This window comes from Labrus mixtus, chromosome 15 (genome assembly GCF_963584025.1).
Source record: "Labrus mixtus chromosome 15, fLabMix1.1, whole genome shotgun sequence".
Classification (NCBI taxonomy): Eukaryota; Metazoa; Chordata; class Actinopteri; order Labriformes; family Labridae; genus Labrus; species Labrus mixtus.
Genome location: NC_083626.1, coordinates 13,290,610 through 13,316,776, shown reverse-complemented (window position 1 = coordinate 13,316,776; position 26,167 = coordinate 13,290,610). Strand labels below are relative to the sequence as shown.

Genomic DNA, 26,167 nt, shown 5'->3' with positions numbered 1-26,167 from the left:
AAGAACCACTTTGTAAACCACCGTCGTGAAGTCACAGTGAGGTGTTTGTAACCTTGCTTTCGTTTCCGCTGTAAGCAGCACAAACCAGGCTTCTTTAATTTAGTGACGTTAGTAAGAAAGAAGAATCATGCAACAGAAATAGAGGAACATATGAATTTATTGGAAACCCCAAAGAAAATTGCTTCAAATATACAGAAGAGAGAAACAGAGCAGATACAAAGATGTAGCCTTGTATATTTACAGAACCATCACAATGATTATTCATTTACACAGCAGTTTTCAACTGTAAGAAAAAAGTGTAACTTCACTTAATGCAATAAATCTTTAAATAAGAATTGGCCTAGCGTCTCCCAGTGTAAAGCAGCAGCTACATTATAACCCTGTATCCAATCTGTGTTTTCCATTTGAGTTGATGTGTGAGCTAAAGCTCAGTGGGTTTAAATAATGTGAAGTTAACATGCATCTCAATGGGAGCTCCTATGAAACTAGCCTTTCCTTCACAGCTCGAGGATTCATCTCAGGCAATAAGTGCAACTTCAGGATGTCACTGACAAACTGGATGCGGCTGGTGGCACAGAATTTGATAGAAATATTTAGCAGTAAAAAGGAGCTGGCCACACACTGGGAGGGCATCACATCGTATCCTCACACCAGGCACTTGTATAACCACATCCAATTGACTGCACTCTGAACCCGCTAGTCATGAATAAATAAACCCTTTATGAAAGCAACTTATTTAACACACAGCAGACCAATAATAGTGCAATAAAACTTTAAAAGAAAAGAAACACCTTTAAGACATCATAATATAAAGCAGACAGATGTATTGAGAGAACCACAGCTGGTGAATGGCAGGAGTATCAGGAGGATTCAAAAGAAACAGCAGTTTACTGTGAAAAACACAGATGGGGAACTTTCTATCAAATCAAAAGATTTTCTCCACTTCAGACGTAAATTACAACACAAAAACAGTGTTGCAACTTCTGCAGCCATGTGTGTTAATCTCCTAATAGTCCAAAGTGTTCATAATGCTTTATACAACATTTACATAACTCAATCGCTTTCTCAGCACTGCTCCTGTGCTGCCATGAAATTACATTGATGAATAGGATGTAAAATATAATCGTAGATATTTCCTATCAAACTAGAATTATTTCTGTCATTTCGGAGTGTCTTTGAAACATAACTAATCCTTTGTTACAGTAGTTCAAACATTGCTTAGTACAAAAACTAAATCATTACCAACACATCTTCTGACGACAGTGATTCGGACCGTTTCATCACGTTAATCGTTGGACTCACATTTAGGAAAAAATGTTCAAATAGAAACATTAAACATACAAAGGACTTTGTGCTTTAGACATGTTCTGAGCAAATTCTGTCCTTGCACACATTTGTCCAAACCTTTACAATATTGTTGATGTGCTTGACCCAATGACACCTCTTCATTCATCAAACAGAGCCACTGCATACATCAGAGATCTTAAAGTCTGGTTAGACGTGCATGGACCATACACTCAGTGTAAAGATGTTATTGCTATTAAACCTGGTGCAAATTGACTTTTCCACTTGCATCTTATTGAGTCTTGATGCAGTGGAGGGACACAATATGCAGGCTTATATTCCAAATACAGATTACAAAAGGGGATTTAAAAAAAAACTGTGTTCCCAAAGGAGGAGAGGGCTAAAAAGCTCAAATGTACAAACGATTGTTTGTAGGTTAGAAGTGGGGCACAATTTTTTCCCAACAAATACTTAAAGTAGGGAGTAAGACTGTGGTTTGGGAGAGCTTTAAAACCAGCTACCGACAGCGACCTTTTCAACACCAACCAAATTGATACCACATCAATGATGGCAACAAATGGGTTATGTACAAGTGCATGAGGAGAAAGGGACACAGATCTTCAACAGAGGCGGGAATTATTTGCAGAAGCACTCCCAGGTAATTGAAGAAGCAGAACCCTGAATGCAACAGCGACAGATTTAGACAACTAGCCTCGCTTCAAACCCCCATTACTCTGACTCTGTCAGCAGCTCAAATGACTGCATCAGTTCTTCATTCCCTTCAAATAAATAACTCAGTTCAGTAAAAAGAGCAAGAGCAAACAGAACAAGACCACCTTCATAATTCTTCTGAGCGGGGACATTGATCCCAGTGAGCCTCCGTACATTCATTATTCTTCAAAGATGACAGCAGAGAGACACAGACTCTTCGTCTGTACGCTTAGGCCTAAATACAAACCAGGAGGTGAATGGAAGAAGTAGCTGGAGACAAAAGAAGGACTTAAACAGAAGCCGGCCACAAGGTGGGTTGGAGACTTGTTGCTCACTTGCACAACAGGTTGTGCCGGTTATTCGAGCAGGTCCTGTGTAAAGAGAAAATAGCATGCCGATGATGAACCAACACAAGAGAGCAAACAAGGAAGCATTATGGTTACGTTTAAACTGATGCCAAACTTTTATCCTTAAATTACCTTCTATGAGGTCAAATCATATTAGTGTTATATCATCATGCTCAGACTTGAAATGATCTCAATGCGCAACATACTCTTCATTTAGAGGGATTATTTTGTACTGAATTTATTTGATTATTTTCTACCAGGAGTTCTGATGTGGACTGATTGTCCATGATGATCTACCTGCAAATATTATCTTTGGCTGTTTAGCAATAAGAAATTGCAATATAAGAATATGTAATTTTGAAAAATTTTGAACATTTTGAAAAAATTGTTTTGTCCATGGAAGAAAAACTTTGAATGGTGGTTACACATACTTGGTATATTAAAGTATACAGATACGATTCCCATCAAAAGCACAGATCTATGTTAAGTGTTGATAATGAAATTGAACATCAGATTATAAATCATAATTATTGTTTATTTTATTTTGTTGTTCTGTTCACTTTCACTTCTTCATTACTTATATTAGACATATTGAGCAGTCACAAGAGGGAGTAGGACTGTACACTACAGAGTCCTTACTGTTGAACAGGAGGATAGATGAGGTCTATGACATGGAAATATTTTCTTTTATTATCAATAAACCCAACAAAAAACAAAAATCCCCTCATGTCCTGACTCCTTACTCTTTATCTGTTTTTAGTTGAAACAGCAACGTGCTGCTTGCTGCAGGTGTTACCTGGAAGGTTCTAATAAGGACTCAAACAGTAATAGCTTTAAAACATTGCCTCAACATAAGGCAAAAATATAGCTTCCTTTGTTTTTTTATTTATTTTTCCATAGAAATAAATCTATGTCTTAGTTCTGAATGTCAAAATGATATAAAGTAAATAGCAAACTTTAAAAAAACACATGCTATTGGTTCCACTTCAAAACAAAACCTTGTATCCATATTCTCAATCTGTGTATGAGGGGAAAAGGGATCCACTGTACCTCGTCTGAGTCATCATGAAACTCGATCTTGCCGTTTTGAGTGTGGTTGGTCTCCAGCGGGTCATCATTCCCCTCGGCAGCATTATCTTCAACATGCTGCTGTAGCACAGAGTACCTGTGAACCAAGAACCTGCAGGACCAATACATAATCATGTGAGGTCACTACAAATGATGTAAAATAATAAGAAAAAAAACAGAAGCAAAAACAAGCACTCACCTGCCACCACACACATATTTCTTTACAAAGACCACTCCTGCTGCAACGCTCAGCAGCATGATGATGATCACTGTTATCACGATGGGGACGGACTTGGAGGAGCGGTTGTCGACCTGTGGAAGTGATTGCAGTTATATTGCAAGTTTAAAAAATAAATAAATAGCAGGTAGAAATCTATATTCTTCAGATTTTCCAGAAATGTTGGCAGGTGGAGGTACTGACCGTCAGTTCTGGACCAATCAGGTCGCTCACACACCTCCTGCTGAGGTCGATCTCTTTACGCTCAGGCATCTGCCCCCCCTCACATTTATCCCCAGGGATTTTCCTGTAGCTGTGGACACAAGACACATTCATGATGTCATCATCTGTCAAGCAAGTGTATAATTGTTGGATTTGATGACTGGAAGTGTTGACTGAAAAGCACATTCAGATTTATTTGTTTTTAATTTTATTCCAGGCCCAATTTGTTCTAAAAAGCAAAAATAATAAAGATGTTCAAAATGAAATTAATGTACAGTATGAATACTATTCAAACATAAACAAGACTAACATGGCATATGTTCATAACACTAACTGTCCAGCATTAATCAAAATAACCTACATATAAATTCATCTATATTGATACAACTCTCTACAGCTTAAATAGGAATTACCAAAAATGTACTTTGCAGTTTTTGTCCAGCATTTCCTTTCTCATTGAAAACACAAGACTCATTCACACCCTCAACAGTTTCCTCTTAACGATTTCACTGTTACTGTTACTTCCACATTTTCATCACTTGTCTGCTCCAACACAAAGAAACCCAGAGAGCAACCGCCCGTGTCACTCTCTCTAAATGTGACAAATGAAGAAATGGACGACAGTATGTCGAATGTTATTCCATAACTTCATTGATGCATGAACCTTTTGTGACCAAAAAACACAGCAAAATTACAAAATAAAGATAAAAATCAAGCAGACTGGAAGATGACAGACGAGTCAAAGTGATCCAGTATTAACACATCATAACTTCCTCTTACATCTTGTCAGAAAGACATTTTCCTGTTTGTGAGATAACCAACGGCACATTAAAATTTGCTGGTCTTAAAGGGTTGATGTCTTACCCACTGGTCTGCAGCTGCTCCTCTTTGCCTTGCAGACAAAACTCCAGCACTTTGCCCTTCAGGTCCGGCTGCTCCACACACTCTGAGCTGTTCTCTTTACGGTAAAATCCAAAGTCACTGCAAAGAGGCAGCAGGTGACACGATTGGCACAATGGTGGAAGAACAACAACAACTTAAAGTCTCTTCTTTGTAATTAAGTACACTTTGTTTCACACACTACTTTTTCAGATTCAGTTTGAATCGACTGTGACCCTATAGGAAACATTTACTAAAGGATATCTTAACACAGCTTTTTAATAACTATTGGCAGTTTTAATGTGTGACTCATTTAAATGACAAACCCTAGTTCTTAATTTCAATAGACCTTAAACAGCAGTAACTCTACTTTCAATAACTGTACACGGTCAGCAGTTCCCCCTCAGCAAAGCTGAAATGTTGTGTTGCACATTTTGGGCATACAAATCAAACTGTGCATCTCAAATCTAATCTGTTCTAATCTAGGAACGCTTTTAGTTAAAGGTGTTTAAAACTGAAGGGACACCTAACAGCAACCAGAATATTACCAGATATGGTTGATCTTTTGTGTCTGTTTTTGAAACAAATACGCATTATTTGTGTCAATCATGAATTATGGTCTTAAATAAGAATGAAATGACTTTAATAAAAAGGTTTTGTCCTTTAAAGCAGTGATGTTACAAAGTTGCAGTTTGATGACATTTGACAGTGCATGAATTATAATAATTTCCTAAGTTTTACAAAGTACAAAAACAACACACTATAATAACATGTGTGAGGAGTATAGAGCCAGTAGTATTATCTTACCACAGGAAGTCATCCAGCGTGCAGCGACACGGGGTCGGCTGGGTGTCCACCTGGTAATCTCGTCCATTCCAGCAGACCGAGTCCTTCCTGAGACGCAGAAACTTCTCTTTGAAACCCAGCATGCAGCCGTCGTTAGGGTCACTGATGTCATCAGAGTGTGCCAACCACTGCACATAGTCCTTATCATCACCTACAAATATAGTATATATATTGTAGTCTCCATTAACATAAAATCTCAAATAATATTGATACTTGAAGTTTCAAGTGCATGAAATAGAATTGGTTGTACTGTGTGACTCACAGTCTCTGGTGAGAAGATCCCTGAAGTCGATGGTGATGGAGATCCAGTACTGGCTGAGGAGGGAGTCTCTGTAGCCCCAGATACTGACGTTCATGGAGCGAGCTCCCGGCTCTGAGGCCAGACCAGTGAAGTAGAGAGGTTCTTTAGTGAACGTGTACACACCCCAGCACTGTCCTTCATCAGTAGAAAATCTGTACAGATAGCAAAGAATGTGCAGGCGTTAGCATTAGCTCAAAAACATTACATTAAACCAATAACACGAGAGGGAGTCACATATAACATGCAGTATTAGCATTAAACATTTTGTATGAATCCCAAATGGCAAGACACTTTAGAGTTGTTACATCTATTGGTTAGTCCATCACAAAAACAAACCTTATGTTCAGTTACATTTGGTCCAAACGCTATGGAGGTATTGTGTTTGGAGTAAATGGATGACATTTGAACTTGTGTCAGTAAGAAAGGCACTGGTGTAAATATGAAAATGAATGACTGGCTGCAACTGACTGTAAAAGGAACTCACTTGATCTTGTCAATAGGTTGGTTGGTGCTCTGCTCTACCGCAACCAGGAGTCCTCCAGAGTCCAAGATGGCATAGTGATGGGGCCCATCGAGGGCCTTCATCCAAGTGTAGCCCCCGTCATCAGACACATACACGTCAGGCTTCATCACTGAGATGGCATCACCCACACTCCCTGGTAAAAAAAAAAACCCATGAAAACACAGAGATGTTAGGTGGTAAAAAAGAAACAGGATATATTGTTAATTCAATTTAGAAACATTTATTTGTAAACTCACTAAGGGACACTGGTATGAAAGCACTGATCAGAGACTTACCATGAGCTAAGATGAGACCCACAGCGTTTGGCTCACTCAGAGGCAGCATGGGGATGTTCAGCTTCATGGCAGTGCTGTAGGCTGCGTGGATGTGGAGACTGCACTGTAGACACAAACACAAGCAGCATGTGGTGTCAAACTGTTTTCAGTACAAACGCTATGAAAAGTAAAAGATACAAATAAAGAAAGAACAAATCTGCCATGATTAAGGCACTGTGTTTGAGCTTGTTTTCTAAGTTCAGAACACCATAAATCCTTAAAGGATAAAGCCAGTCATTGCCTGTAACCTTCAAATATACACACTTTTTATCCAGACCATTAAAAAAACAAGTTCTCCAGATATTCCCATATCTTCTCTTTACCTTGTCTGGGTCTTTGGCTGTAGCATCACACTTAGTGTTGGCAGGTTTCTGCAGGGGAACCCATTCCCCTCCCTGATCAAAGGACACGACAGACTGCACCGAGCTGTCTGCAACAACAAGAGAGGGAGACAACAGGAAGTTAGCATTATGCTAATTCACCACCCTAAAAACTATGTGTAGAATTAAAGCCTAAATTCAGTCACCTCAACAATCTAAACTAATTACGAGTAAACAATAATACACTAAGTGTCAGACCCATATTGTCACTGAATAATTACATCAATAATGAAAGGCCATGTGGAACTGTGGGGGTAAAAAAACTACTACTGGAGCAGCAGACACGATGGAGGTAAGATTTAACTGGTGTTGGGAGATATTTCCACAAACAGCCGCTTCACACAGACTGTACATCTAACACTGAACAGCTAATTAAATATTTACCCAACACCCTCCCTCTGGTATGTAATGGAGAAGATGTACATGTTTGTGTTGCCTGGTGGGAATTTGAGTACAGGCATGTGTTGATATTTCTTCATCAAACACAGGAACATGAAAAGATCTACCTTCTGCTAGGACGCTGGTGATGAAAACTCCTCGCAGGGAGGTGACGTTGGTGAAGTCTGTATCACCTCCCGTGGTGGTGTAAAGGTGGCGCTCCAGTGACTTGGAGTACACGGTGCCCCGGTCATCTGATACATAAATGGTACCAAATCCTGTGTCTGTGGAGGGCAAGATAATGTCAACATCTTTTACAGAAACATGGGACATTTGAAATATTGCAATGATGACAAATGAACAGATATGTAACTCTATACTACTAAATAAATAAATAAACAGAGTGTATATGTGGAGATTTCTGTTTGGACTGACCTCCTGGCTCGTCTACATGCATGAAAACCATTTCATCGTTCGCTGCCAAGATAGAGTAAAACTGCTCGTGACCCACGGGTGGCAGCTGGGCCATGTTCCACGTCTCGCCGTGATCCACTGACACGTAGATCATCCTCAGGGTTCCCTGCAGACAGAGAGGAGTTAGGGAAAGAAAAAAAGAGGACAGAAAAAGTGTGAATAAAGAGAAAATAAACTAGTTTAGAGGGGCAAATTTACTACTAAACCCAGGGAATTCAAATAGGTTGAAATAGGTGTCATAAGAGATGTGTAATTTAAATAAATCCACATGAGCCTGGAGCACGCATTAAGCTCGTAGATGCAGATGAAGATCATTTGACCTGCTGTATACTGACCTTGCCTGTCATTACTGAGGCAAAGAGGAAACGTCCGCCCAGACCAAATGAGTAGATCTTAGTGGCGACAGTCTTGATAGTTTTGCCATAGTCGGTAGTCCTCTTAAGCTCGAGCATCCCCCGTTCACCTGGAATATTAAAAGGAAAACTTAACAAAGCGCATTAAATAATGTGAGCTCATGAGCCTAACTTAAGAGTTTGAGATGAAATCAGTAAATAAGAACATCGACACAATACTTTATCTGATCAGATATCTTTTCATTTCAGTCTCTTAATCGATTATTAATTTGTTGTCTCAATATCACTCTGTCTACATATTCAGATAAAACTTTTTATACAGATGTTGTTGGAAAACACAGATGGCTGACATGTTTGACAAACAGAGAGCATTGTCCATTTCAACATTGTTGTTGTCAATACCTTAACCAAATTCCCCCGAGGGATCAATAAGTACACTACATACTCTCCAATACTCATAGTATTATGTAGCACTCATGTAACATTTGAGACAGAATGGAGGGCCAATTGTGAAATTGGTATTGGAAAAACTCTTATTATTATGCTGCTTCATAACAATAAACATGTGTATACCGCGTATAAATAAATAAATCAATAAAAGTGTTTTTTGTTACTTACTGCAGGATCCGTTGAGGCTGGTTGTAAAGAAGATGGAATTTTTACTTCCCCTGGAATCAGAATAAAAAGCAACAATCATTTTAGAAAAGCAGACACCCACAATTAAGTCCATAAAGATGTGTTTTATTATATTTATATATTATTATTTTTTAAGACGGTGTGACAGCTCTGGGTGCTTAAATCTCACAAACCTACAGAATGTGAGTTGGAAATGCTGAGGAGCAGTCTCATACAGGATTATTGATGCATTTATGATCTTTTGCCAATAAGTATTGCCTGACTGTGAAAGAGGCATCACCTGACCTGACCTGATCAAATAAAAACCAGCATACAGCCATGCCCTTCTTAAATATGTGCTTTCTTTTCAGTGGGTGTGTTTTGACTTCAGACAGCTCCTGCCCCACTTCTCAATGACCCATTTCCCTGTAATGTGTCTTTGGAATAGCAACAAAGGGTCATGTTTCAGACAGACATGGAGCTCACTTGGGCATGCTGAACTTGATAACACGGCATTAAAACTGAAACTTAAAAAGACAATCAGAGCTGCCAAGTTACTAAGCAATAGACACCAGGATGTTTCCTCCAAAACAACAACAGCTCTGTGAGGGCTTGGCCACGGGAGACCTGGTTGAAAAGTCACCCAATGACAGGAAACTTTTACCGTCTGTTTTGCAAGAGTGCAGCAACTATAAAAGTCTTCATTGAAAAAAAGTGGCTGAGCTTCTTTCCGGTTAATTTTTATATATTTTGACAAATCTTACAACTGTGAGCAAGGGAGAGCAAGTTAGATTACTCTGAGGAATTTGATACAGATATGATCACGAGTAAAGGCCAGTAAGACCAGTAGAGAGAGGTGAACCTTCTGCCTTCCATTACCTGTCATAATGTTTGGAGGAACTTAAACTTAAAAGAGGAACAACTTACAGATGATGTGACATCTTTGCTACATACCCAAACAATGAGAGTGTTTTCAATACTCCTTGATCTGACTAAATAGAAATATTTTCCTTATACATAAGGACACTGAGGGGATATGAATAGCTCGTCTGTTTCTTCACTGAACACCTGAGAAAGTCTCTCTCTTACCATTTCACCAGGCACACCATGTCATGCAGCTTCTTCCAGTTGCTGCCGAAATCTTCAGAGAGCCAAAGTTCATTCTGAGGACACAAAAGAAACAATGGAATGAGTCACTTATGATTCAGCTGCAATGACACCATGTTTATGTAGGTCACACAGAGCTGGGTAAACGAGAGCTAGCCATAAACGCCAAAGCCATGTCCATAAATGACTCTGTGTTAACACTGAAAGGTTTATCAGTAGGCCTCTTTCCGCAATGAGGAAATAAGATGATGTTTGATTAAGACTTTTACAACAGAGCACGACAGAGGTCGATCAGCTTCTTAAATTAATGACACACTAAAAAGGATCTTCTAATCTGAGAAATAGAGCTTTCCAGTGTATATATACTTGACCTACATCCACAGTTCATTCCAATCAAAGCTTCTTCACATTCATTCTTACACTGTTGCTGAGGACCAGCAGCACGTTGGAGTTGTACGGGTTGTATGTCGTCTGCATCATGGGGATGAAGGGCAAGTCCTGTTGAGTGAAGCTCTTTCCAAAGTCCTCCGACACGAAGATCCGAGTCGCAAGACCTCCGGACACTTCTGCTGTCAGGATGACCTATGAACCCAAAAAGTCAAGACAAGATGAAGACGCTGAAGGTGAGTTAGTGGAGAAGCACAGCGCTACATTTTTCGATCACACCATGAGCGAAAAACTGGAAGAGCTTGATTTGGAGATGACTCACTTTCCCAGAGTTCTCCGGCCCGATAGCTATTCCAAACTCTGATCTGATGTAGGTGTTGTTGATGAGCTCAGTCACATCCTGGAATGACTTCCCGTAGTTCTCGCTGTCAGACACGAGATTGCAGCCAAATTAGAAACAAATCAGATACAAAACAAGTGATTTTCGGTTGAGATCATGACATTTACCTCCGATAGAGTTTGGACTGTCCAAATTTCAACATGAAGAAGGGAAAGATCTGGAATGTAGTCAGAGCCAGAATGACCTACAAAGGAAAAAAGTAGAGAATGGAGAACTTGTTATGTCATCCATAAAACCAATCTGTCAGATGCACACAGCTCGCTGAATAATGCAGCCATGTTTGTCCACTGTATATCACAGAGGAACAACACTACACACGAGATGAAATGTAAGAGTCCAACACTCACCCCTGTGCCATCTCCAACCCAGGCCAGCGACACGGACCCACTCAGGTCATTGAAGGAATACTGAAAACAATAGCAACGAAATGTTCAAATACATTAAAAGTAGACATATTCAGCAGCAGACATGTTCAGATACCACTCTTATAGTATAGCGTAGTGGCCAATACCAAGTCCCCCTATGATACTAGTGCGATTAAATAAATGCTAATGCATAAGTTCTGAAACTTACTTAAACTAATGCATTTATGGAAAAACACTTTGTATATCTTTGACGACCTAACACTCACTGTTAGCACCACACTGTTGTTCTCTCATGATCATTTACATGGAATGAGTACTTTAGGATTCGTTTGTCATGGTATCGGATCAATCCATGGATCTGAATATTCAAGATACCCAAAACCGCATTCTAAACAGCATCTGAGAATGATACCACAACGACATTACATGAAATGACTACAGCATTAAGCAGGTATTTATGAATATCTGTGTAACTTACAATGTTATTATCGTAAACAAAAACTCACAAAATAACGAAAAATACATTTTTGTTAACTGAAACAAAAATAGAAAATGATGCTAACTGAGCTAACTAAAATAGAATATAAATAAGAGAATATTTGTTCAGTTTTCGTCTTTGTGAATCCATATCATACATAAGCCGAGTGGTTATGGTTGTCCCTCTTTTGTATCTGAATACTTTTTTTTTTTTTTTTTTTTAAACTGTATAATGTTTTGACATTTTGATCCCAGAATTTATCTAGACCTTTTGGTTCTCACCTCTGACAGGTATCCCATACTACATGAAAAGGTAGTCAAACTTAACTAAATATATTATAATATTCTGATATTAAAAACAAAACGTAAACACAAAACAAAATAACAACTAATGAAAACTTCTCAGCTATCATAACCTCAGGTTAAACTTTATTCTAACTTGTCCACACTGTGTTCCTGCTTCTACGGGCTCTCTCACAGTGTGTTCGAGCAGGAGTGACAAAGTGAAACACTTAGGCACCACATATCAGACCAGACAAGCATTTCAGTGAGGATGTGGCACAGACTTCTGAATACAACTACATACTACATAATACAACATTTAAAGAAGATCAGGAATCAGACTTTCACTTAGACAGTCTTCTTTGCGCTTTTCTTTCATTTAACAGTGTAGTTCTACAAAAATGTCATCATTGTCACTGAGTCAGCTGTTTGATGTAAAAGTCTGCAAAACCTCGAGGGGAATGAGAAGGCTGAGCCGTTTCTGGAATTCAGTCGACTTTAGATTAGCAACCATACAAAGAGTGCAATGCAAAGTTGATCACATGGCTATGAGGAGCTAGGCAAATAAGCAGGGCAGGACTGTGCCAAGGTCAGTCTCCTGTTTGCTTTTATAAAGAGAGTATTGCATATTCGCTTAGACACTTTCTAAGCTGTTTTCATTTCTGTCATTATCTTCCTTTTGTGCTTAAACAGTGACATCCATTACACATCTGTTGAAACTTAACAAAGCCTACACTGTGCAGACACTCTGCCTGCTTCCTGCAGTTCACTGCCACACAAACACAACTTTAATTACTAAATAACTACCACACAGCTGGTCACATGGATTCCCAGGGGGGAAATTTCTCTGTCATCATTAACTCTCATTGAGGCAGAGGGAAGAGGGATCCTCAAACACAGAATACAAGCTGCATCCTTGAGAAGAATAAGATATAGGTCACAGCCATCATTGGAGCATGAGAGGTAAACCGGTCTGGTTGTGCTACAATGGAGCATACGTAGGTCTTAAAGCATGAGGGAAAATAGGCGTTGTTTTCTGTGTCAGCACCATATCTGTGATGTATTTCCTTGAATCGAATGTGAAGGAATAAAAGTCAATGCAGTCAAACATGGATGGAGAAAAAGGCAAAAAAAAGGTGCAATCAATGACTGTTGCAGAGACAATGTGGGATAAGCCACAACTTTCTGCTCTGCTACCTATTGATGATAATACATGTAGGCCTAGTATAATGCTTCAGTAAATCTAAAATGCTAACTGATATCCTGAGCTTCAAGGCTCACAGTTGAACGGAAAACATCCCATCATACAGTGAATAGCTGATTAGGCCCTTCAGTGCACCAGGTGAGCACCTGCGCATCATCCCCTCTTGTCACATTTAATTGTGAGACGTGTGAAGAGTAACAGGACCTCACTGGGTAACTTACACGGTGGGTGTTGTCTGCTAACTTGGTGTCATATCCTTGCAGAGCTTTGCAGGAGTCGCCCAGCTCAATACTTCTCCGTTTTATCCTGTGGTTTGGTGATGCCGCCAGCCATGCAGGCAGAGACCGCTTGACGATTTTCGACGCTTTCTCCTCAATGTATGAACGCTTCACAAAAAGCGACTGTCCGAAGGGTTTGGATCCCTGCTGAAAATCTACACCGGCTGTGAAAGTGGAAACAGATAACAGCAGGAGAAAGGGCAGCAAAAGTCCCATCCTCGGTGATAGTGTCACTAACAGAAGACACAAAACAAAGGCGAAATAACAGCCAAAACGAGTCTTTGTTTATCCCGGTCTTGTCTTGAAATTGAAGGTCGCTACAGCTCTGCCGCGGATGACATCAACAAAACAGTAGTCCTGACAGCGACTATTTCGGGCTTTGAAAACACGGAGCGCCCTCAAAGCGCACCACTATTTCAGCAAGCGGCAGTGCTTGAACTATCTAAACAGAGAAAAACGCAATTTCCCTGATATACCGGAGTATGGAGCTAACATTAAATAATCGTCCTACTACACCTTACCCTACATGATACACTGTAACGAGCACACAAATTGTGTCTGCGGGTCGTATACAGTCAAAGCAGCGAAGAGGCTCTGTAATTGGCTGGCCTTCTACCCTGGTCCTCCTATCCAATGTTTTGATTGGTTGCATCGTGAAAAGGCGGTGACAAACAGAAGAGCAGTACAATTAGATGTCAAAGCCAATGAAGATAGGTTGAGCAATACTATCATGTAACTCTATCTGAAACTTAATTAAAAGCGAAAATATGTACTTTTTGTGACTGTTTTATTTTTTAATAATCAAATATGTCTTTCGAGGATGACCGTGAAATTAGATGCGCTTTAACAACACAGATTGGTTCCCATATGCGTCAGTGTTGCTTTATAATTAATTGGCTAAGCCCTATAAGCCCTACAGTATGGACCCGATGGGTTTATTAAAGAAATAAGGACAGTATTGAAATGAAATGTGAATTTCAGCACATGTGGGCCTTTTGCTAAATGTTTGCCTTGTTTAAAATGGATTAAACATCTGGATATTGCCAGAATTAAGCAAAGATAAATAACACTGACGTAATCTCACCACCAATCCAGCAATCAATAAATCAATATCCTGTTTATAGTGAGTATTTAATTGACTATTTATGCAAGTCTATAACAATACTTTACAAAGTTATAAAAAACAGTTGAAGCAAATAGTGATCTGTTTGTCATGTAATGATTTTATGTAATCACATATTACATACAGATGAATACGGTTTATTGAAAACTGTTAAGCTACCTTGGGTTTTTAAGTTAAGTCTCGCTTCTTCCTACAAGGAGGAACACTAACTTTTCTATCAAATGTTATTTGCTAATTAGAGAGGATTTTTGTGTACACACAGTTGCATTCTTAAATTATATTCCTTATTGGTTGCAATGGGTCATATTGCTCTTGATTAAATGTGTGCATGTGATGGGGCAGTGGGTCTCAACAAACCCATGACTACTGGTCATGTGTTGCAGGAGGGAAGAAACCTAAAATCATAGCTGCCTTGGTCCAGACCGATATATTAAAAGTACAGACCACAAAATGTAATACATATAAACACATAATTCTTCTAAGGTTTTTCTTAAAGTGTGCAAGCTCATCTCTCCTTAAAACCTCCAGTTATTCATAATGGGACATTTTTGCTTTGTCACACCAGCGTGGTAACTGAAGCTGTGTCAGTAAGATGCAGGTGGAACTGATCAGATTGTCTTGCTGAATATTTGATTAGTCTCATGTTTACCCTTCAGTGTGGCCCAACCCGTTGGACAAGTTTGCAACAATTCAAGGTGTAGCCTGATCTGAGCAAAATATAAAAACCTGTTTAGCAAGTTTCCCTGAAACCTTGGACAATTTGGCCACACTCAAAGTGCCTTATTGCATCATGAAGTTTAAGTTTAACGTCTTCTTTGTGTATTTCTTGATACCAAGATTGACTCAAAAAAGCCCAACAATTTGATCTGTAGAGCAGCATTCCTCCACAAGGGGATTGTACAAAGGAGTAGCAGCCCCTCCCCCATGGCAGCCCAGTCAACTATTAAAGGTGGAGAACAAAGCAACATTTATTCCTTCGAGATGTTCCCAGACGAGAAACAAGCCTTTCTGAATAAATCACACACACACACACACACACACACACACACACACACACACACACACACACACACACACACACACACACACACAGCTTCTTGACTGTATGGAGAACAGGTATACAAAAATGGGGAGGGGAAGGGATGGTACTAAGTGTGATTAAATTACTCTGCGTTCCAAGCCCAATAATAAGCATTCCTATTGACCCAAACTAAAAAAACAACATGGACATACATGTGTGGGAATTAGATCAGCCTTCACTGATGACAGTCATGGGAAACACATGGTTTGCTTTGTATAAAAGGGTTAGTTTATTCGTACTTGGGTGCTGTCTGTGGAAATGGCGACCCCAAGTGAAAGTATAATACCATTGCAGTGACATTGACCTTCTGAACTTAATCAATTAATGAATGTGCACATGGGAACACATTATAAACCCCAGTAGGTTATCTGCCTTCTCTACAAGACACAGGGTGCCACATTAATCCTATTTAGACTCAGCGTCCCTTTATGTTGTCTGTTTTTAATCACTAACAAATTTAGTGATTAAGTGACAAATTTAAGTACTTTCTATGAAATAAAAAAGGGACTCTGACCATGAGCAGTCTTCAGTCACTTGCAGAAATAATAGGATATATTCCAGGTATTTTTTAACTAGGTCCACCTTAGTTATGCCATACAGTTCAATATCCGTGCATTAATACTCACCATCCAATAATAGCATTTATTTAAATATTATTATTATTTGTATTAAATTATGCATTCATTTAAACTCTGCAAAATTGCTGCACCAAAGTATGCTAATTGTCTTTTCTAACCCAGTCAGGGATTTAAATAGCCTACTCGTATTTTCGTCCTTACACAAATCCAAACCCAGGCCTATTTCAAACTGTTCATATAAGGTGCAGTAAAATCCGCTTAACCACAATTTCGTTAACAGGAAATCAAATTATCGCCACTTTCACTGCTTTCTCTACTCGTCTCAGCAGCGCCCCTCTCGACGCCCTGACGTCACTGATCACGTGTTTTATACTACGAGTCACTGAAGTTGGAGATAAGTTTGACAAGTCCGAAGTAGCGCCCCGAAGAGCTGCAAAAGACCAGGAAAGGTGTCAAATAATCGATAACAGCGGTTTTTTTTTACTCGGAATTGACGATGGAATCCGTCGCCCAGGTAAGGGAGCTGAGGGGAGTGGGAAAAAAACCCGACTAATGGCGCATATTATAAAACCTTACTGCACTATTCGTGTGTGACATATTTCGCTGTATAACGGGCTCATTTTTTCATGCTATGTTGTTTGACTCAACAGAAAGTGCTGAGCTCGGGGTTCACTCCTGACTTGGGGCCTTTGAAGGAGCCGCTGGCATTTATCCGTGTGCTAGAATGGGTAAGTTTCTTTCAAACCTTTTCTTACCATATGGTCAATGGCGGGGTAACATCTAGCCGACGTGAGCTTTCCATCCCTGGTCGCAAAAATACCTTTCAAATTGATTCTGCAGTTTTGTCTTGTGACCCACTGCACGCCTGTATAAGCTAAATGACCCATCCTGTGAGTTGCAACACTGTTTCAAATATGGTATGTGCAGTTCATTTTTTTTTCTTTTCAGATCGGCACATTCAAATCCTGACATATAAACACAAATAAGTCTTATATAAACTGAAAGCTAATTGAATTTAGCATGTGTAAAGTAGCACAATTGTATCTTGCAATGTAGAAAAATACTTTTGTTGACAATATTTCTAGCCAAATAAAACGATTAGACAGCGTTTTCTCAGCTTTGCACACCATTCACTGTGATGACATCCTGTGAGTAAGACAAGGATTTCCTGTTTAGTGTGTGTTACATGAAATAAAGGGAAGTGTGCATGTAAATGTATGATAGATAGACATATCTTTATTGTCACTGCATGTAATACAGCCAAACTCTGTTGGAGCAATCCAGGTGCAGCATAAAATATAAAATATGTACAAACACAAACACAAGCCAAGCACATCTCAACCACATTCAAATCGAGCACTCTGTCCTGAACATCCCCATATGCTAACGTGTCCCTCTTATCTTGTCCCTTTGGCCACAGGTGTTTGCCATATTTGCCTTTGCAACGACAGGAGGTTACAGCGGCACAACCAGCATCAATGTCCGGTGCCAGGGGCATGACAGTCAAATAATACAGGCAGAGTTTAACTACCCGTTCAGGTGTGTCTGCGTGAGCAAACAAGCACACTCACACAACCTGTTCACAGTGAGGGAGACCATATGTTTACTTTTAGGATTGTATAAATTGGAAAAAGTTCTATTTGTGTTTACACAGGTTGATGGACCATCCGTATAATGTCCCCAGCTGCAACAATCAGAGTACCACCACTGTTGCATACCTGACTGGGAACCACATGTCTTCAGCACAGTTTTTTGTCTGTATTGGAGTGTTTGCCTTTCTCTACTGCACTGGCACACTGGTCCTCTACTTAGGTTACCAGCATGTGTATAGAGCAACTAGTCGTGGTCCCACTGTGGTATGTATTTTACTGAATGTTTTTTTACTTAAGCTGCTGTGTCAATCCAATCGTGATGAAAGCTGATATAAAAGGATGAATGGAGATTTATCTACACAGGCAGTATTTAAAGTACATTTTCTGAGTTTAAAATGTTGCAACTGGCATCAGCTGGTGGAGTCTGCTTCATCCTGGAAAACCTTCTGGAGGTCAGAGAACGTGCATTTAACAGAGTTGTGTCAATGGAACTGTGGGAAGGGTGTGTTTAACAACTGCGCTAGCCAGTTTCTTTCTGAGAAATGTCCTAGAGTGAAACTACCACTGTGATAGCCTTAAAGGGTTTTACACTGTTTTTCTCTCAAAGGACCTGTTGGTGACTGCTGCCTTTGCTTTCCTGTGGTTGGCATCCTCCTCTGCATGGGCTAAAGGCTTGTCAGATGTGAAGTGGGCCACCAGCCCTTCAACAATTGTCACCCTTCTCAGCGTTTGTAAGGATCCCAACAAGTGCACCCCGGGAGCTATCCCTCACATGGGCCGGCTAAATGCCTCTGTGGTAAGTCTCGTGAAAATGAGTGTTTTTCAGACATCATAAACATGCGTATGTACAACAGCTCACGTTATTTGATTCTGTCTCTTTCTGTGGCAGATTTTTGGTTTTCTTAACCTCATCCTGTGGAGCGGAAACTGCTGGTTCATTTACAAGGAAACACCTTTCCACAAATCAGCCAACCAGCCTACGGACGTGGAAGGGGGAGTCGGACAATCGTAACTGCTTCCTCATTTCAGACAGTAGTGTTTTTGAATGAGTCATTTTGGTACTAATTATTCAAAGAAAAATGTTGTAGATTTCAAGACTGAGGGCTTCTTTTTCCCCTGTATTCAATGTTTGCTTAGTGCTGTATTAACACAATTGCATTTTGAAAACTACAAAATGAGTAGTCAAATAAATACAGGAAACTGTAGGAGTAAAAAAAAACAAAAAAAAAACTAACTGTCCCTCAGCTCAAATGTTACTACAGATGTGGAATTGATATTCTAGTTTGTGATGAATCATAATGAAGCATAACTTTGTTAAACTGTTTACAGTCCAAAATATTTCTTTACAAAACATAATTCTGACATCATCATCACATTCTTAAAAAAATACCTCAGGGCCATGAACAATTTAACAAAATACCCAATAATATGAGAAACGTGAAGTGAATCTATTATTTACACAAATCTATGTCAACAAAGTCAGAATTCAGTGGTATCCTAAAAAAAACATTAACGTTTAGTTACTAAAGATGGATGACAGTTGCTGTTATGAGATTATTTATTAGAGCTGGAATTTTTTGACTAATCCTTTTTTTTTGTGTGTTGCGCCTCAACATTTCACTGTAAAGATGAACCCACCATTGCAGCTGAATAAAGATATGCTGAATGTGGTGGAGACATGCATTTAAAGCTTGTTCGCTCTATACATTTTATATGTTAACCTTTAACATTGAAACTGTTATATTTGTTTCTTGTTGTTTTTTCCCTTCCTTACCCTTTTATGTTTATAATGTTTAAACCAAGAATTATAATACCCCAACATAGTCCTCTAAGCCAAATTCTACCAAATTGTGTTGCTTTTCAATAAATAGTTGCTGTTACAATTGACTGACCTTTATCAGTTATTGCGCCCTGCCTGGTTCGCTGTTTTTGAGCTTCATCAAACAATGTGTTGATAAAAGTGTCACAGATGAGACTGGAGTTCCTTTACGAGACCAGAAAAGAAATGTCCAGTACTGAAATGCTGTACAGCATTAAATAAAAGCAAGTACTGGATCTGTTGGTACGTGTGTGATTTTTGTTGTGTCGTTGTTTCACTCACTCATTTGTTTTTGGCAGGTGAAGGATGTCTGACACCTCACACACTCTAAATAAGGTTCACTTCTTATTCTGTTCAAGAGATGTCTGAGATTTACTCATTTAATGCCAGCAAACACCCAATACTGATGACCATCACTAGGTGGCAGACATGTTGACCCTGCCAGGCGTCATCACACACCCAATAAAAGGCTACAGATGTAGCTCCTGATCCTCAGCAGTGCAGTCACACACAGGTTACTTAAACAATGTGCGGGTCTGTCACTGACTCAGTTGTGAAACATCAGTGCATGATCCATTCTGTCCAGTTATTCCTTCAAACCACAGGTTTGTTGAGCTATTTTTCTTCTCTAGTTTTTAAGTTATACTGTAGATTAGCTACAGTTTTGCCAAAAAAATGTATTGTTTAAATGATCATTTATGGAATTAGATTACTAGGCCACTGAGCCCTTTTTTTGCACACAAAAAACTCCCAAGTCATTTCTAGGAGTATAATCTCACTCCACATATTTTTTTTATTCAGAAATGTCTTCAGTTTAAGCATTTGAGATGTGTTTTTATCCTATAGATCATACAAGTAAACTACACTTCTATCAAATAGCTGCAATAATAACACCTGGATGGTTTCTGACATATTCATCCTTATGAGATCAATCCTAAATAGATAGATTCAACTTAACTGTCATTGCATTTTGCATTGGAGACGACTAAATGCAGTTTAGCTTCATAGCTGGTTTGTTAAGAGTTTGAAGTAGGCCACACAACCACATCATTTATCACGGCCGCGAGCTCTGTCTCGCGGATGTGTTGCGCGTGACCTGACGATGTGATCTCGTGAGCGCGCAAGAGCAGCAATGGCCGCTTTGGATAGGCGAAATCTTAATCTCGACGATTTTGTCGGATTAAATTGGAGTTGTTGGGTAGATGGAGTAAATATTTCACCACCTGACGGTGAGTCGCACTCCCTGCCCCACACCTGGTTTCATGAAGTCACAGAGTGAATGTCCGGTGATTTATTTTGTTGTTACACAGAGAGCGGCATAAAGCGCGACTCAAACAAAAGACCCGCTGGGTCCTAGTGCAGGATGAGTTTGACTAGGATAAAATAACAAACACATCAAATTGGTTCATTTTTCACATGCATTTAATTATTTGGAAATAAAGCGCTAGTGAGTACTACAAACTACGGTTAACCTGTTGACAGGTAGTCTAAAAGCAACGCTGGCATGGGCCAGTCATCTGCTGTCACTCATCAGAAACAACAACCCTAGGCTGCTTGAGAAGGATTTGTACAGTTTGCTAACAACAGAATCGACCATGTAGACAGCTGCGACTGCATCAGAATTCAGGATAGTGTGGATACATCATTGGGGAAGCAGCACGTTTAAATAAATAAATAAAACGTTTCTTTTTCTTTCTTTCTTTTTTTTTTTTTTAAATTAAAACTCGGCGAAACCAATTTCCGTTCGACCCCCAGACACAGACCGTTATGAACGGGGGCTTTAATCAGCAATCTATCTAGATGCCTCCCTACACCTGATTCTCAAAAGAACTTATAGGAATGCCAAATCTAATGTTGTACCCTGCCTGTTTTTGATTTCTACCTAGCTGGCTGTAATACTGAAGGGTACAGCAAGTATTGGAGAACCCGCAGTGACACCATGACCCTCATGAAAGAAGGTGAAGACAAGGATGACTCAAGAAACTCAAAATCTCTTAGTGCATTAATCTCAGATTAAACCATCTTTATTTCATATTATCCCTCTGTAGATATGCACATATATGGCCATTGCCCAGCTCGAGATGAGATATTCCTGGTGGTGTGCAGCCACTGTGGGCAGGTGGTGAAACCTCAGGCCTTTGAGGGGCACTGCGAGAGGCGGCACAGTCCTCTCCCTAAGATGTGTGGCCGTTCATCTTCTTTGCCCGCTAGGCAGACACCTCACCCTGGTCGCCCTTCATTGAATCTTTCCATCTCTAAAGAAGAGCCTAACGATGTCAGAAGTCATGAAGATAGTGCCGCTTCCTCAGCAGCATTACCTGTCCACCAGCACAGGTCTATCAAAGACACAGTGAGGTACGCTTTAAGAAGTGCAACAACATTCATGGTCTTAAATAAATTACTTAGTTTTGATTTTTTTTGTTTTACTTTCACAAAGCTGAATTGTCGTATCTTCATTATAAGGTAATCCTCCGGTTAACTTCTCTTCTTACCTCTGCAGTTTTCCTTCCATCAAGAAGTTACCCCAAGAAGCCCCTCGTCCCCTCCCACTCCAGTCCTCCTCCATGCCTCAACCCAGGGTTCCCTCCTGGCACTCAGGACCTCTGCCCCCTGGCAACTGTTCCTCCTCCACATCTCCGCCAGAGAGACCCTCTGAGCAGAAGCCCACTGCTGGGCAGTCTCAGAGTCCTCTGTGGGAAACAAGAACGTACTGCCAAATCAACAAAAACATCGATGGTGAGTCAGTATCTGTGGCTCCTTCCCCTGCTGCTTTTCTGTTAAGAACCGTCAAACGTTTAGCTTAGGTGTAGCATCTTATCTTTATTTTATTTGAACTGTGTTTGATTGTATTTGCATTTTTGATTATTATTTTTTGGGATAAATATCCTTATGGTGGTTTGTTATCTCTCCATCAGCATGGATGGTGTTGCTCTCTGACATCTGTGTTTGCTTTCTCTCCCATAGAGAAAGAATGTGACCTGAAAAAACACTGCAGAGATCTGGGTCCAAAAAGGAAGAAGCTGTGCAGACGGGAGCTTCTATGCAATGTATACTCTTACTGCCCTGTCATGATATTTTATTTTATAATAGAATAGAATAGAGTCATTATTGGTGTCCACTGTAAGCAGATTTAGAAATGTATTTTCTTGTTGGTAGCATGTGTGAAATCTTTTTATCTTGTGTTTGGGACGGTGTTTGATGCCACTCTTATCTCTCTCTCTGTTTTTCTGTCAGTCTGATTCCATGCAACAGCAGCAGAAAGCACTAGGAAGGACCGGGACCTTTAATCAGCTGGTGGTGGAGCCAAGAACAGCATCAGTCTCAGCAGGCCAAAATATGGAGCAGCTTCCAGCAAAATCAAATGAAAACCCACAACATTTGGAAACTTTGGAAGATATACAAAGAACTCAGGGCAGTAAATACAACTTCAACAGCAGCTGCCACGTTTTCGGGTATGGGAGATGTTTACTTGTCTTTTTTTTTGTTTTAAAGTTTATTTTCTGATTTTCAAATGAGTGGAACAGACATAAACAATGATAATACCACCCTGAATTAACCCTTGGTGATGCACAAAGAGGAGGTGTGTTTATGCACCATGCAAGAATCAGTAAAGAAGTGTCTCCAAACAGATGTGGAAGAGGCAAACAAAATAAACTCTGTCTATAGTTTCACAAGACAAACCATTCTCTTATAAAATAGATGCTCTTAATGCTTGTGTTGGAGATTATCATTCTGATAATCCTGATGACTGATGATGATGATGATGATGTGTGTGTTTTCTTCCACATATAAGCTGATGTTACTTTTTTCTAACATAATGCATCATTCTCATCATTGCCTTCGAAGCAGGTCCAGGGGTCCATGGGAAAGCTTTGCAGAGAAAGAAGGTGACAGCACGATGAAAGTGGATGTGCACCCCCCCTATCCTTTCAACCAAACTCTTCTCTCCAGTGATGATGATGATGATGAAGATGCCAAGCGGGAGGAATCCACAGACCTGCCAGCAACACCCTGGCACCCCAAACCTCTAGGGGTGAGTTGAGAAACCAAAATATATTTTTGGGGAAATTTAGCCTTTTTCGATGGGACAGCTGCAGAGAGACAGGACATGTTGGGAGGAGAGGGGGGGGGGGATGACATGCAGCAAAGGGTCCGAGACCAGATTCGAACCCACAGCCACTGCGACGAGGACTATAGCCTCTGCACGAGGGGCGCACAACAAAACCGCTGGGCTATCCTGCGACCTTTCTATGATTTCTAAAGTTAAAAATAATTTAACCCATTAGAATCTGGACCCATTTATACTGATAGGAAATTTATAGGAAACATAGAACAGACTAAATAGACCACATATAACACATTTCTGACATTTAAAAAAAACAACACCCACTAGTGGCAGATGTGACATTTACGTCCCATTGGGCGGTTCAAGTATATTTAGAGCAGCAGACACCTTCAGTGTAGCCGTCATGTGCACACTTTCATGTCACTTAATGATAAGGTTTTATTTGACATGAATGGAACTACTTTTGTATCTGTTTTTACAAAAATGGGTAAAATATACAATTTGTTTTACATTTTTATTTGTTTTTGCAATTTCTTGAAATAGGGTCTTCAATTCTTGTTTGATTGAAAAGTGATTTTCTTATTTCATTTTCTTATTTTTTTTATGAATATGACTTGTTTGCTTTGAATTGAACAATATTAAATACATGAATTGAATATAATTAGATCAGCTTAATAAACAGCTCTTTTAAATTTGTCTTATTGTGACATATAAGTCACATGAGGTGACTGATGAATCAGGTAAAAAGCACAAGGCTAATTTCTTTTCCTGATTAAAAAAAAAAGTGTTGGGGTCCCTCTTTCTTTTGGAAGTGGCTGTTGTTGTCGGATGTGGAAAGTTATACCTCTTTGACCATTACATGACTGAGTGTATTTCTTAAACCTTTTTCTCTTCTGTAGCTTTGCACGTTTGGATGCCACACGTTGGGATGCAGCATCTTCACCTTTGACAGGCGATGGCACCACCTACGGTTTGCCCTCAGCTCCATGCTGGATCACCATGTCGGCTCACATTTGTGGAAGTGAGTATCCAGTGCAGGAGTCAGGCCCAAGCACAGGGATGTTAGCCTATGTATGTGGGAATCAGCTGCAGGATAATCTGTCTCATAACAAAGAGAGGCTACAGCTGATCCACCAAAACAAAGTGAAAACATTCTGAATGTTTGCTTTAATTTTCTAACCAGCTTCATATTTTTTCAAGCTCTCACAGGAAAATGCCTCGAGTACCAAAAGGTCTCAGGTCACGGGATCCAATTGTAGGATCACCTGTCAGAACTGGGGTCAGGCTCCCCAAATCGTTTCGCACCCTCAGCCTCGATTCTACCTCGCTGGGACAACTCAGACAGAACTGCAACACTCACAGCACCAAACCGCCTTCCTCTACTGCCCCTGAGAGTCTTAGTCCTGAAGGCTGCCAAAGGAACGTTGTTGGGCTATGCAGCAGCGCTCAGTCGAGGGAGGCCGAGCTAATTCCAGATGAAAGCAGTGAGGACAAATCCTCCAGATACATCAGGGATCTCCTCCTTAATGAGAAGGGCCAGCCACACACCCCCTCCTCTCAAGGACCAGTTAACGGTTTGTTCTCATACGGACAGAAGCCATGTCCTCCTCTCCAACTCTTCCCCCTGAGCAGAGGGAGGTCCCCAAAGATTCAGCAGAAGGTAATGGACTGTGACCGCACTGGTCCTGCCCAAAGGCGAAAAGGAAGAAATAAGTCGATGCTCCTCAGTTCAGTATCAACAACCTCAACATGTAAACCCTTCTCCTCCCCTCCCCACTCCAGCCTCTAGCCCGGGAAGGGAGAGAATAATGGGCATGTGCTTCAAGGTTGAGGGGAAAAGATCAGAGTCAGCAAGCTACAGCAAACAATAGGTGGCATACGATCAATGTTTTATGATTGTGCTGGTCTGTCCCTTAAAGAGAAATGAAAGGTTCTGAGCACATTCTTGATCTCCACTTGATTGTTTGTCTTTGTTTTTTTAACAGCAGTGAATGAATGCCAGTTGTTGTTTGCTTCTCATCTTCACAGCCAATTAAAAGGCCCGCTTTAAAAAGACATATTGGAGAAAAGGCTTTGTGCACACTGCAGCTGTTGACAGCCATGTGTGACTGTGAACGGAAATAAATATTTTTCTGCTACCTTGTGTTCCTTTATTTTCTTACAAAATTTCAATTTTTATACATGCCCAAATGTCTCAGTTTGTAAACTGTGTTAGAAAAAAACTCACTCAGTCTTCTCCTTATGCTGCTCAAATGTAAGTAATTTAATGGGGAAAAAAATAACAATAAAAAAAAAAATCCAATACTTCTTCTTACACTATGTTTTCTTTATTTCTTCTGTTTGGTACAAGAGAAAGAGACCGTGAAAAGGCCTCTTCAGTCAGTTTTGTCTACATATTAATAATCTATCTAAAAACTATGAAAACTTGGGATGGGAACAATACATTAAAATGATGACATTATGTTAAACAAATGTTACACAGCTATGTGCTTCCTG

The 26,167-nt window shown here is 39.9% G+C and overlaps 3 protein-coding genes across 4 annotated transcripts; 2 read left to right on the top strand and 1 right to left on the bottom strand.

Moving 5' to 3' along the window:
- Window positions 1–139: 139 nt before the first annotated feature.
- Window positions 140–13,971, bottom strand: sort1b (sortilin 1b). The gene is made up of 20 exons (XM_061057851.1): window positions 13,356–13,971; window positions 11,154–11,213; window positions 10,914–10,990; window positions 10,729–10,831; window positions 10,440–10,601; window positions 10,002–10,075; window positions 8,916–8,965; window positions 8,280–8,407; window positions 7,906–8,050; window positions 7,599–7,754; window positions 7,036–7,142; window positions 6,674–6,776; window positions 6,360–6,531; window positions 5,837–6,027; window positions 5,536–5,725; window positions 4,714–4,830; window positions 3,832–3,940; window positions 3,610–3,722; window positions 3,393–3,522; window positions 140–2,366 (listed from the first exon to the last, which is right to left on the bottom strand). Exons 1-20 carry the CDS (start codon window positions 13,626–13,628, stop codon window positions 2,352–2,354), a joined length of 2,475 nt encoding a protein of 824 aa, XP_060913834.1. The 5' UTR covers window positions 13,629–13,971; the 3' UTR covers window positions 140–2,351.
- A 2,577-nt stretch (window positions 13,972–16,548) lies between these two features.
- sypl2b (synaptophysin-like 2b) lies at window positions 16,549–19,841 on the top strand. Its single transcript, XM_061057132.1, has 6 exons — window positions 16,549–16,708; window positions 16,845–16,922; window positions 17,615–17,733; window positions 17,849–18,050; window positions 18,394–18,582; window positions 18,676–19,841. Exons 1-6 carry the CDS (start codon window positions 16,691–16,693, stop codon window positions 18,796–18,798), a joined length of 729 nt encoding a protein of 242 aa, XP_060913115.1. The 5' UTR covers window positions 16,549–16,690; the 3' UTR covers window positions 18,799–19,841.
- An 810-nt stretch (window positions 19,842–20,651) lies between these two features.
- Window positions 20,652–25,809, top strand: atxn7l2b (ataxin 7-like 2b). 2 transcript variants are annotated; one of them, XM_061057103.1, is made up of 9 exons: window positions 20,652–20,834; window positions 21,492–21,563; window positions 21,654–21,960; window positions 22,106–22,341; window positions 22,570–22,652; window positions 22,840–23,057; window positions 23,452–23,638; window positions 24,571–24,692; window positions 24,872–25,809. In XM_061057103.1, exons 1-9 carry the CDS (start codon window positions 20,738–20,740, stop codon window positions 25,458–25,460), a joined length of 1,911 nt encoding a protein of 636 aa, XP_060913086.1. In that variant the 5' UTR covers window positions 20,652–20,737; the 3' UTR covers window positions 25,461–25,809. The 2 variants fall into 2 exon arrangements, with proteins under 2 accessions (XP_060913086.1, XP_060913087.1); XM_061057104.1 differs by lacking the exon at window positions 20,652–20,834 and adding an exon at window positions 20,853–21,265.
- The last annotated feature ends 358 nt before the right edge of the window (window positions 25,810–26,167 follow it).

Excerpts from the sequence above, each read along its gene's own strand:
- atxn7l2b (XM_061057103.1), top strand. The coding sequence starts at position 20,738 with ATGGCCGCTTTGGATAGGCGAAATCTTAATCTCGACGATTTTGTCGGA. Across the intron at positions 22,653-22,839 it reads GACGGGAGCTTCTATGCAAT|TCTGATTCCATGCAACAGCA; the intron begins GTATACTCTTAC and ends TTTTTCTGTCAG. Across the intron at positions 23,058-23,451 it reads AGCAGCTGCCACGTTTTCGG|CAGGTCCAGGGGTCCATGGG; the intron begins GTATGGGAGATG and ends TTGCCTTCGAAG.
- sypl2b (XM_061057132.1), top strand. Across the intron at positions 17,734-17,848 it reads GAGTTTAACTACCCGTTCAG|GTTGATGGACCATCCGTATA; the intron begins GTGTGTCTGCGT and ends GTGTTTACACAG. Across the intron at positions 18,051-18,393 it reads CTAGTCGTGGTCCCACTGTG|GACCTGTTGGTGACTGCTGC; the intron begins GTATGTATTTTA and ends TTTCTCTCAAAG.
- sort1b (XM_061057851.1), bottom strand. The coding sequence starts at position 13,628 with ATGGGACTTTTGCTGCCCTTTCTCCTGCTGTTATCTGTTTCCACTTTC. Across the intron at positions 11,214-13,355 it reads TAGCAGACAACACCCACCGT|TATTCCTTCAATGACCTGAG; the intron begins GTAAGTTACCCA and ends TATTGTTTTCAG. Across the intron at positions 10,076-10,439 it reads TGCTGGTCCTCAGCAACAGT|AATGAACTTTGGCTCTCTGA; the intron begins GTAAGAATGAAT and ends TTGTGTCCTCAG.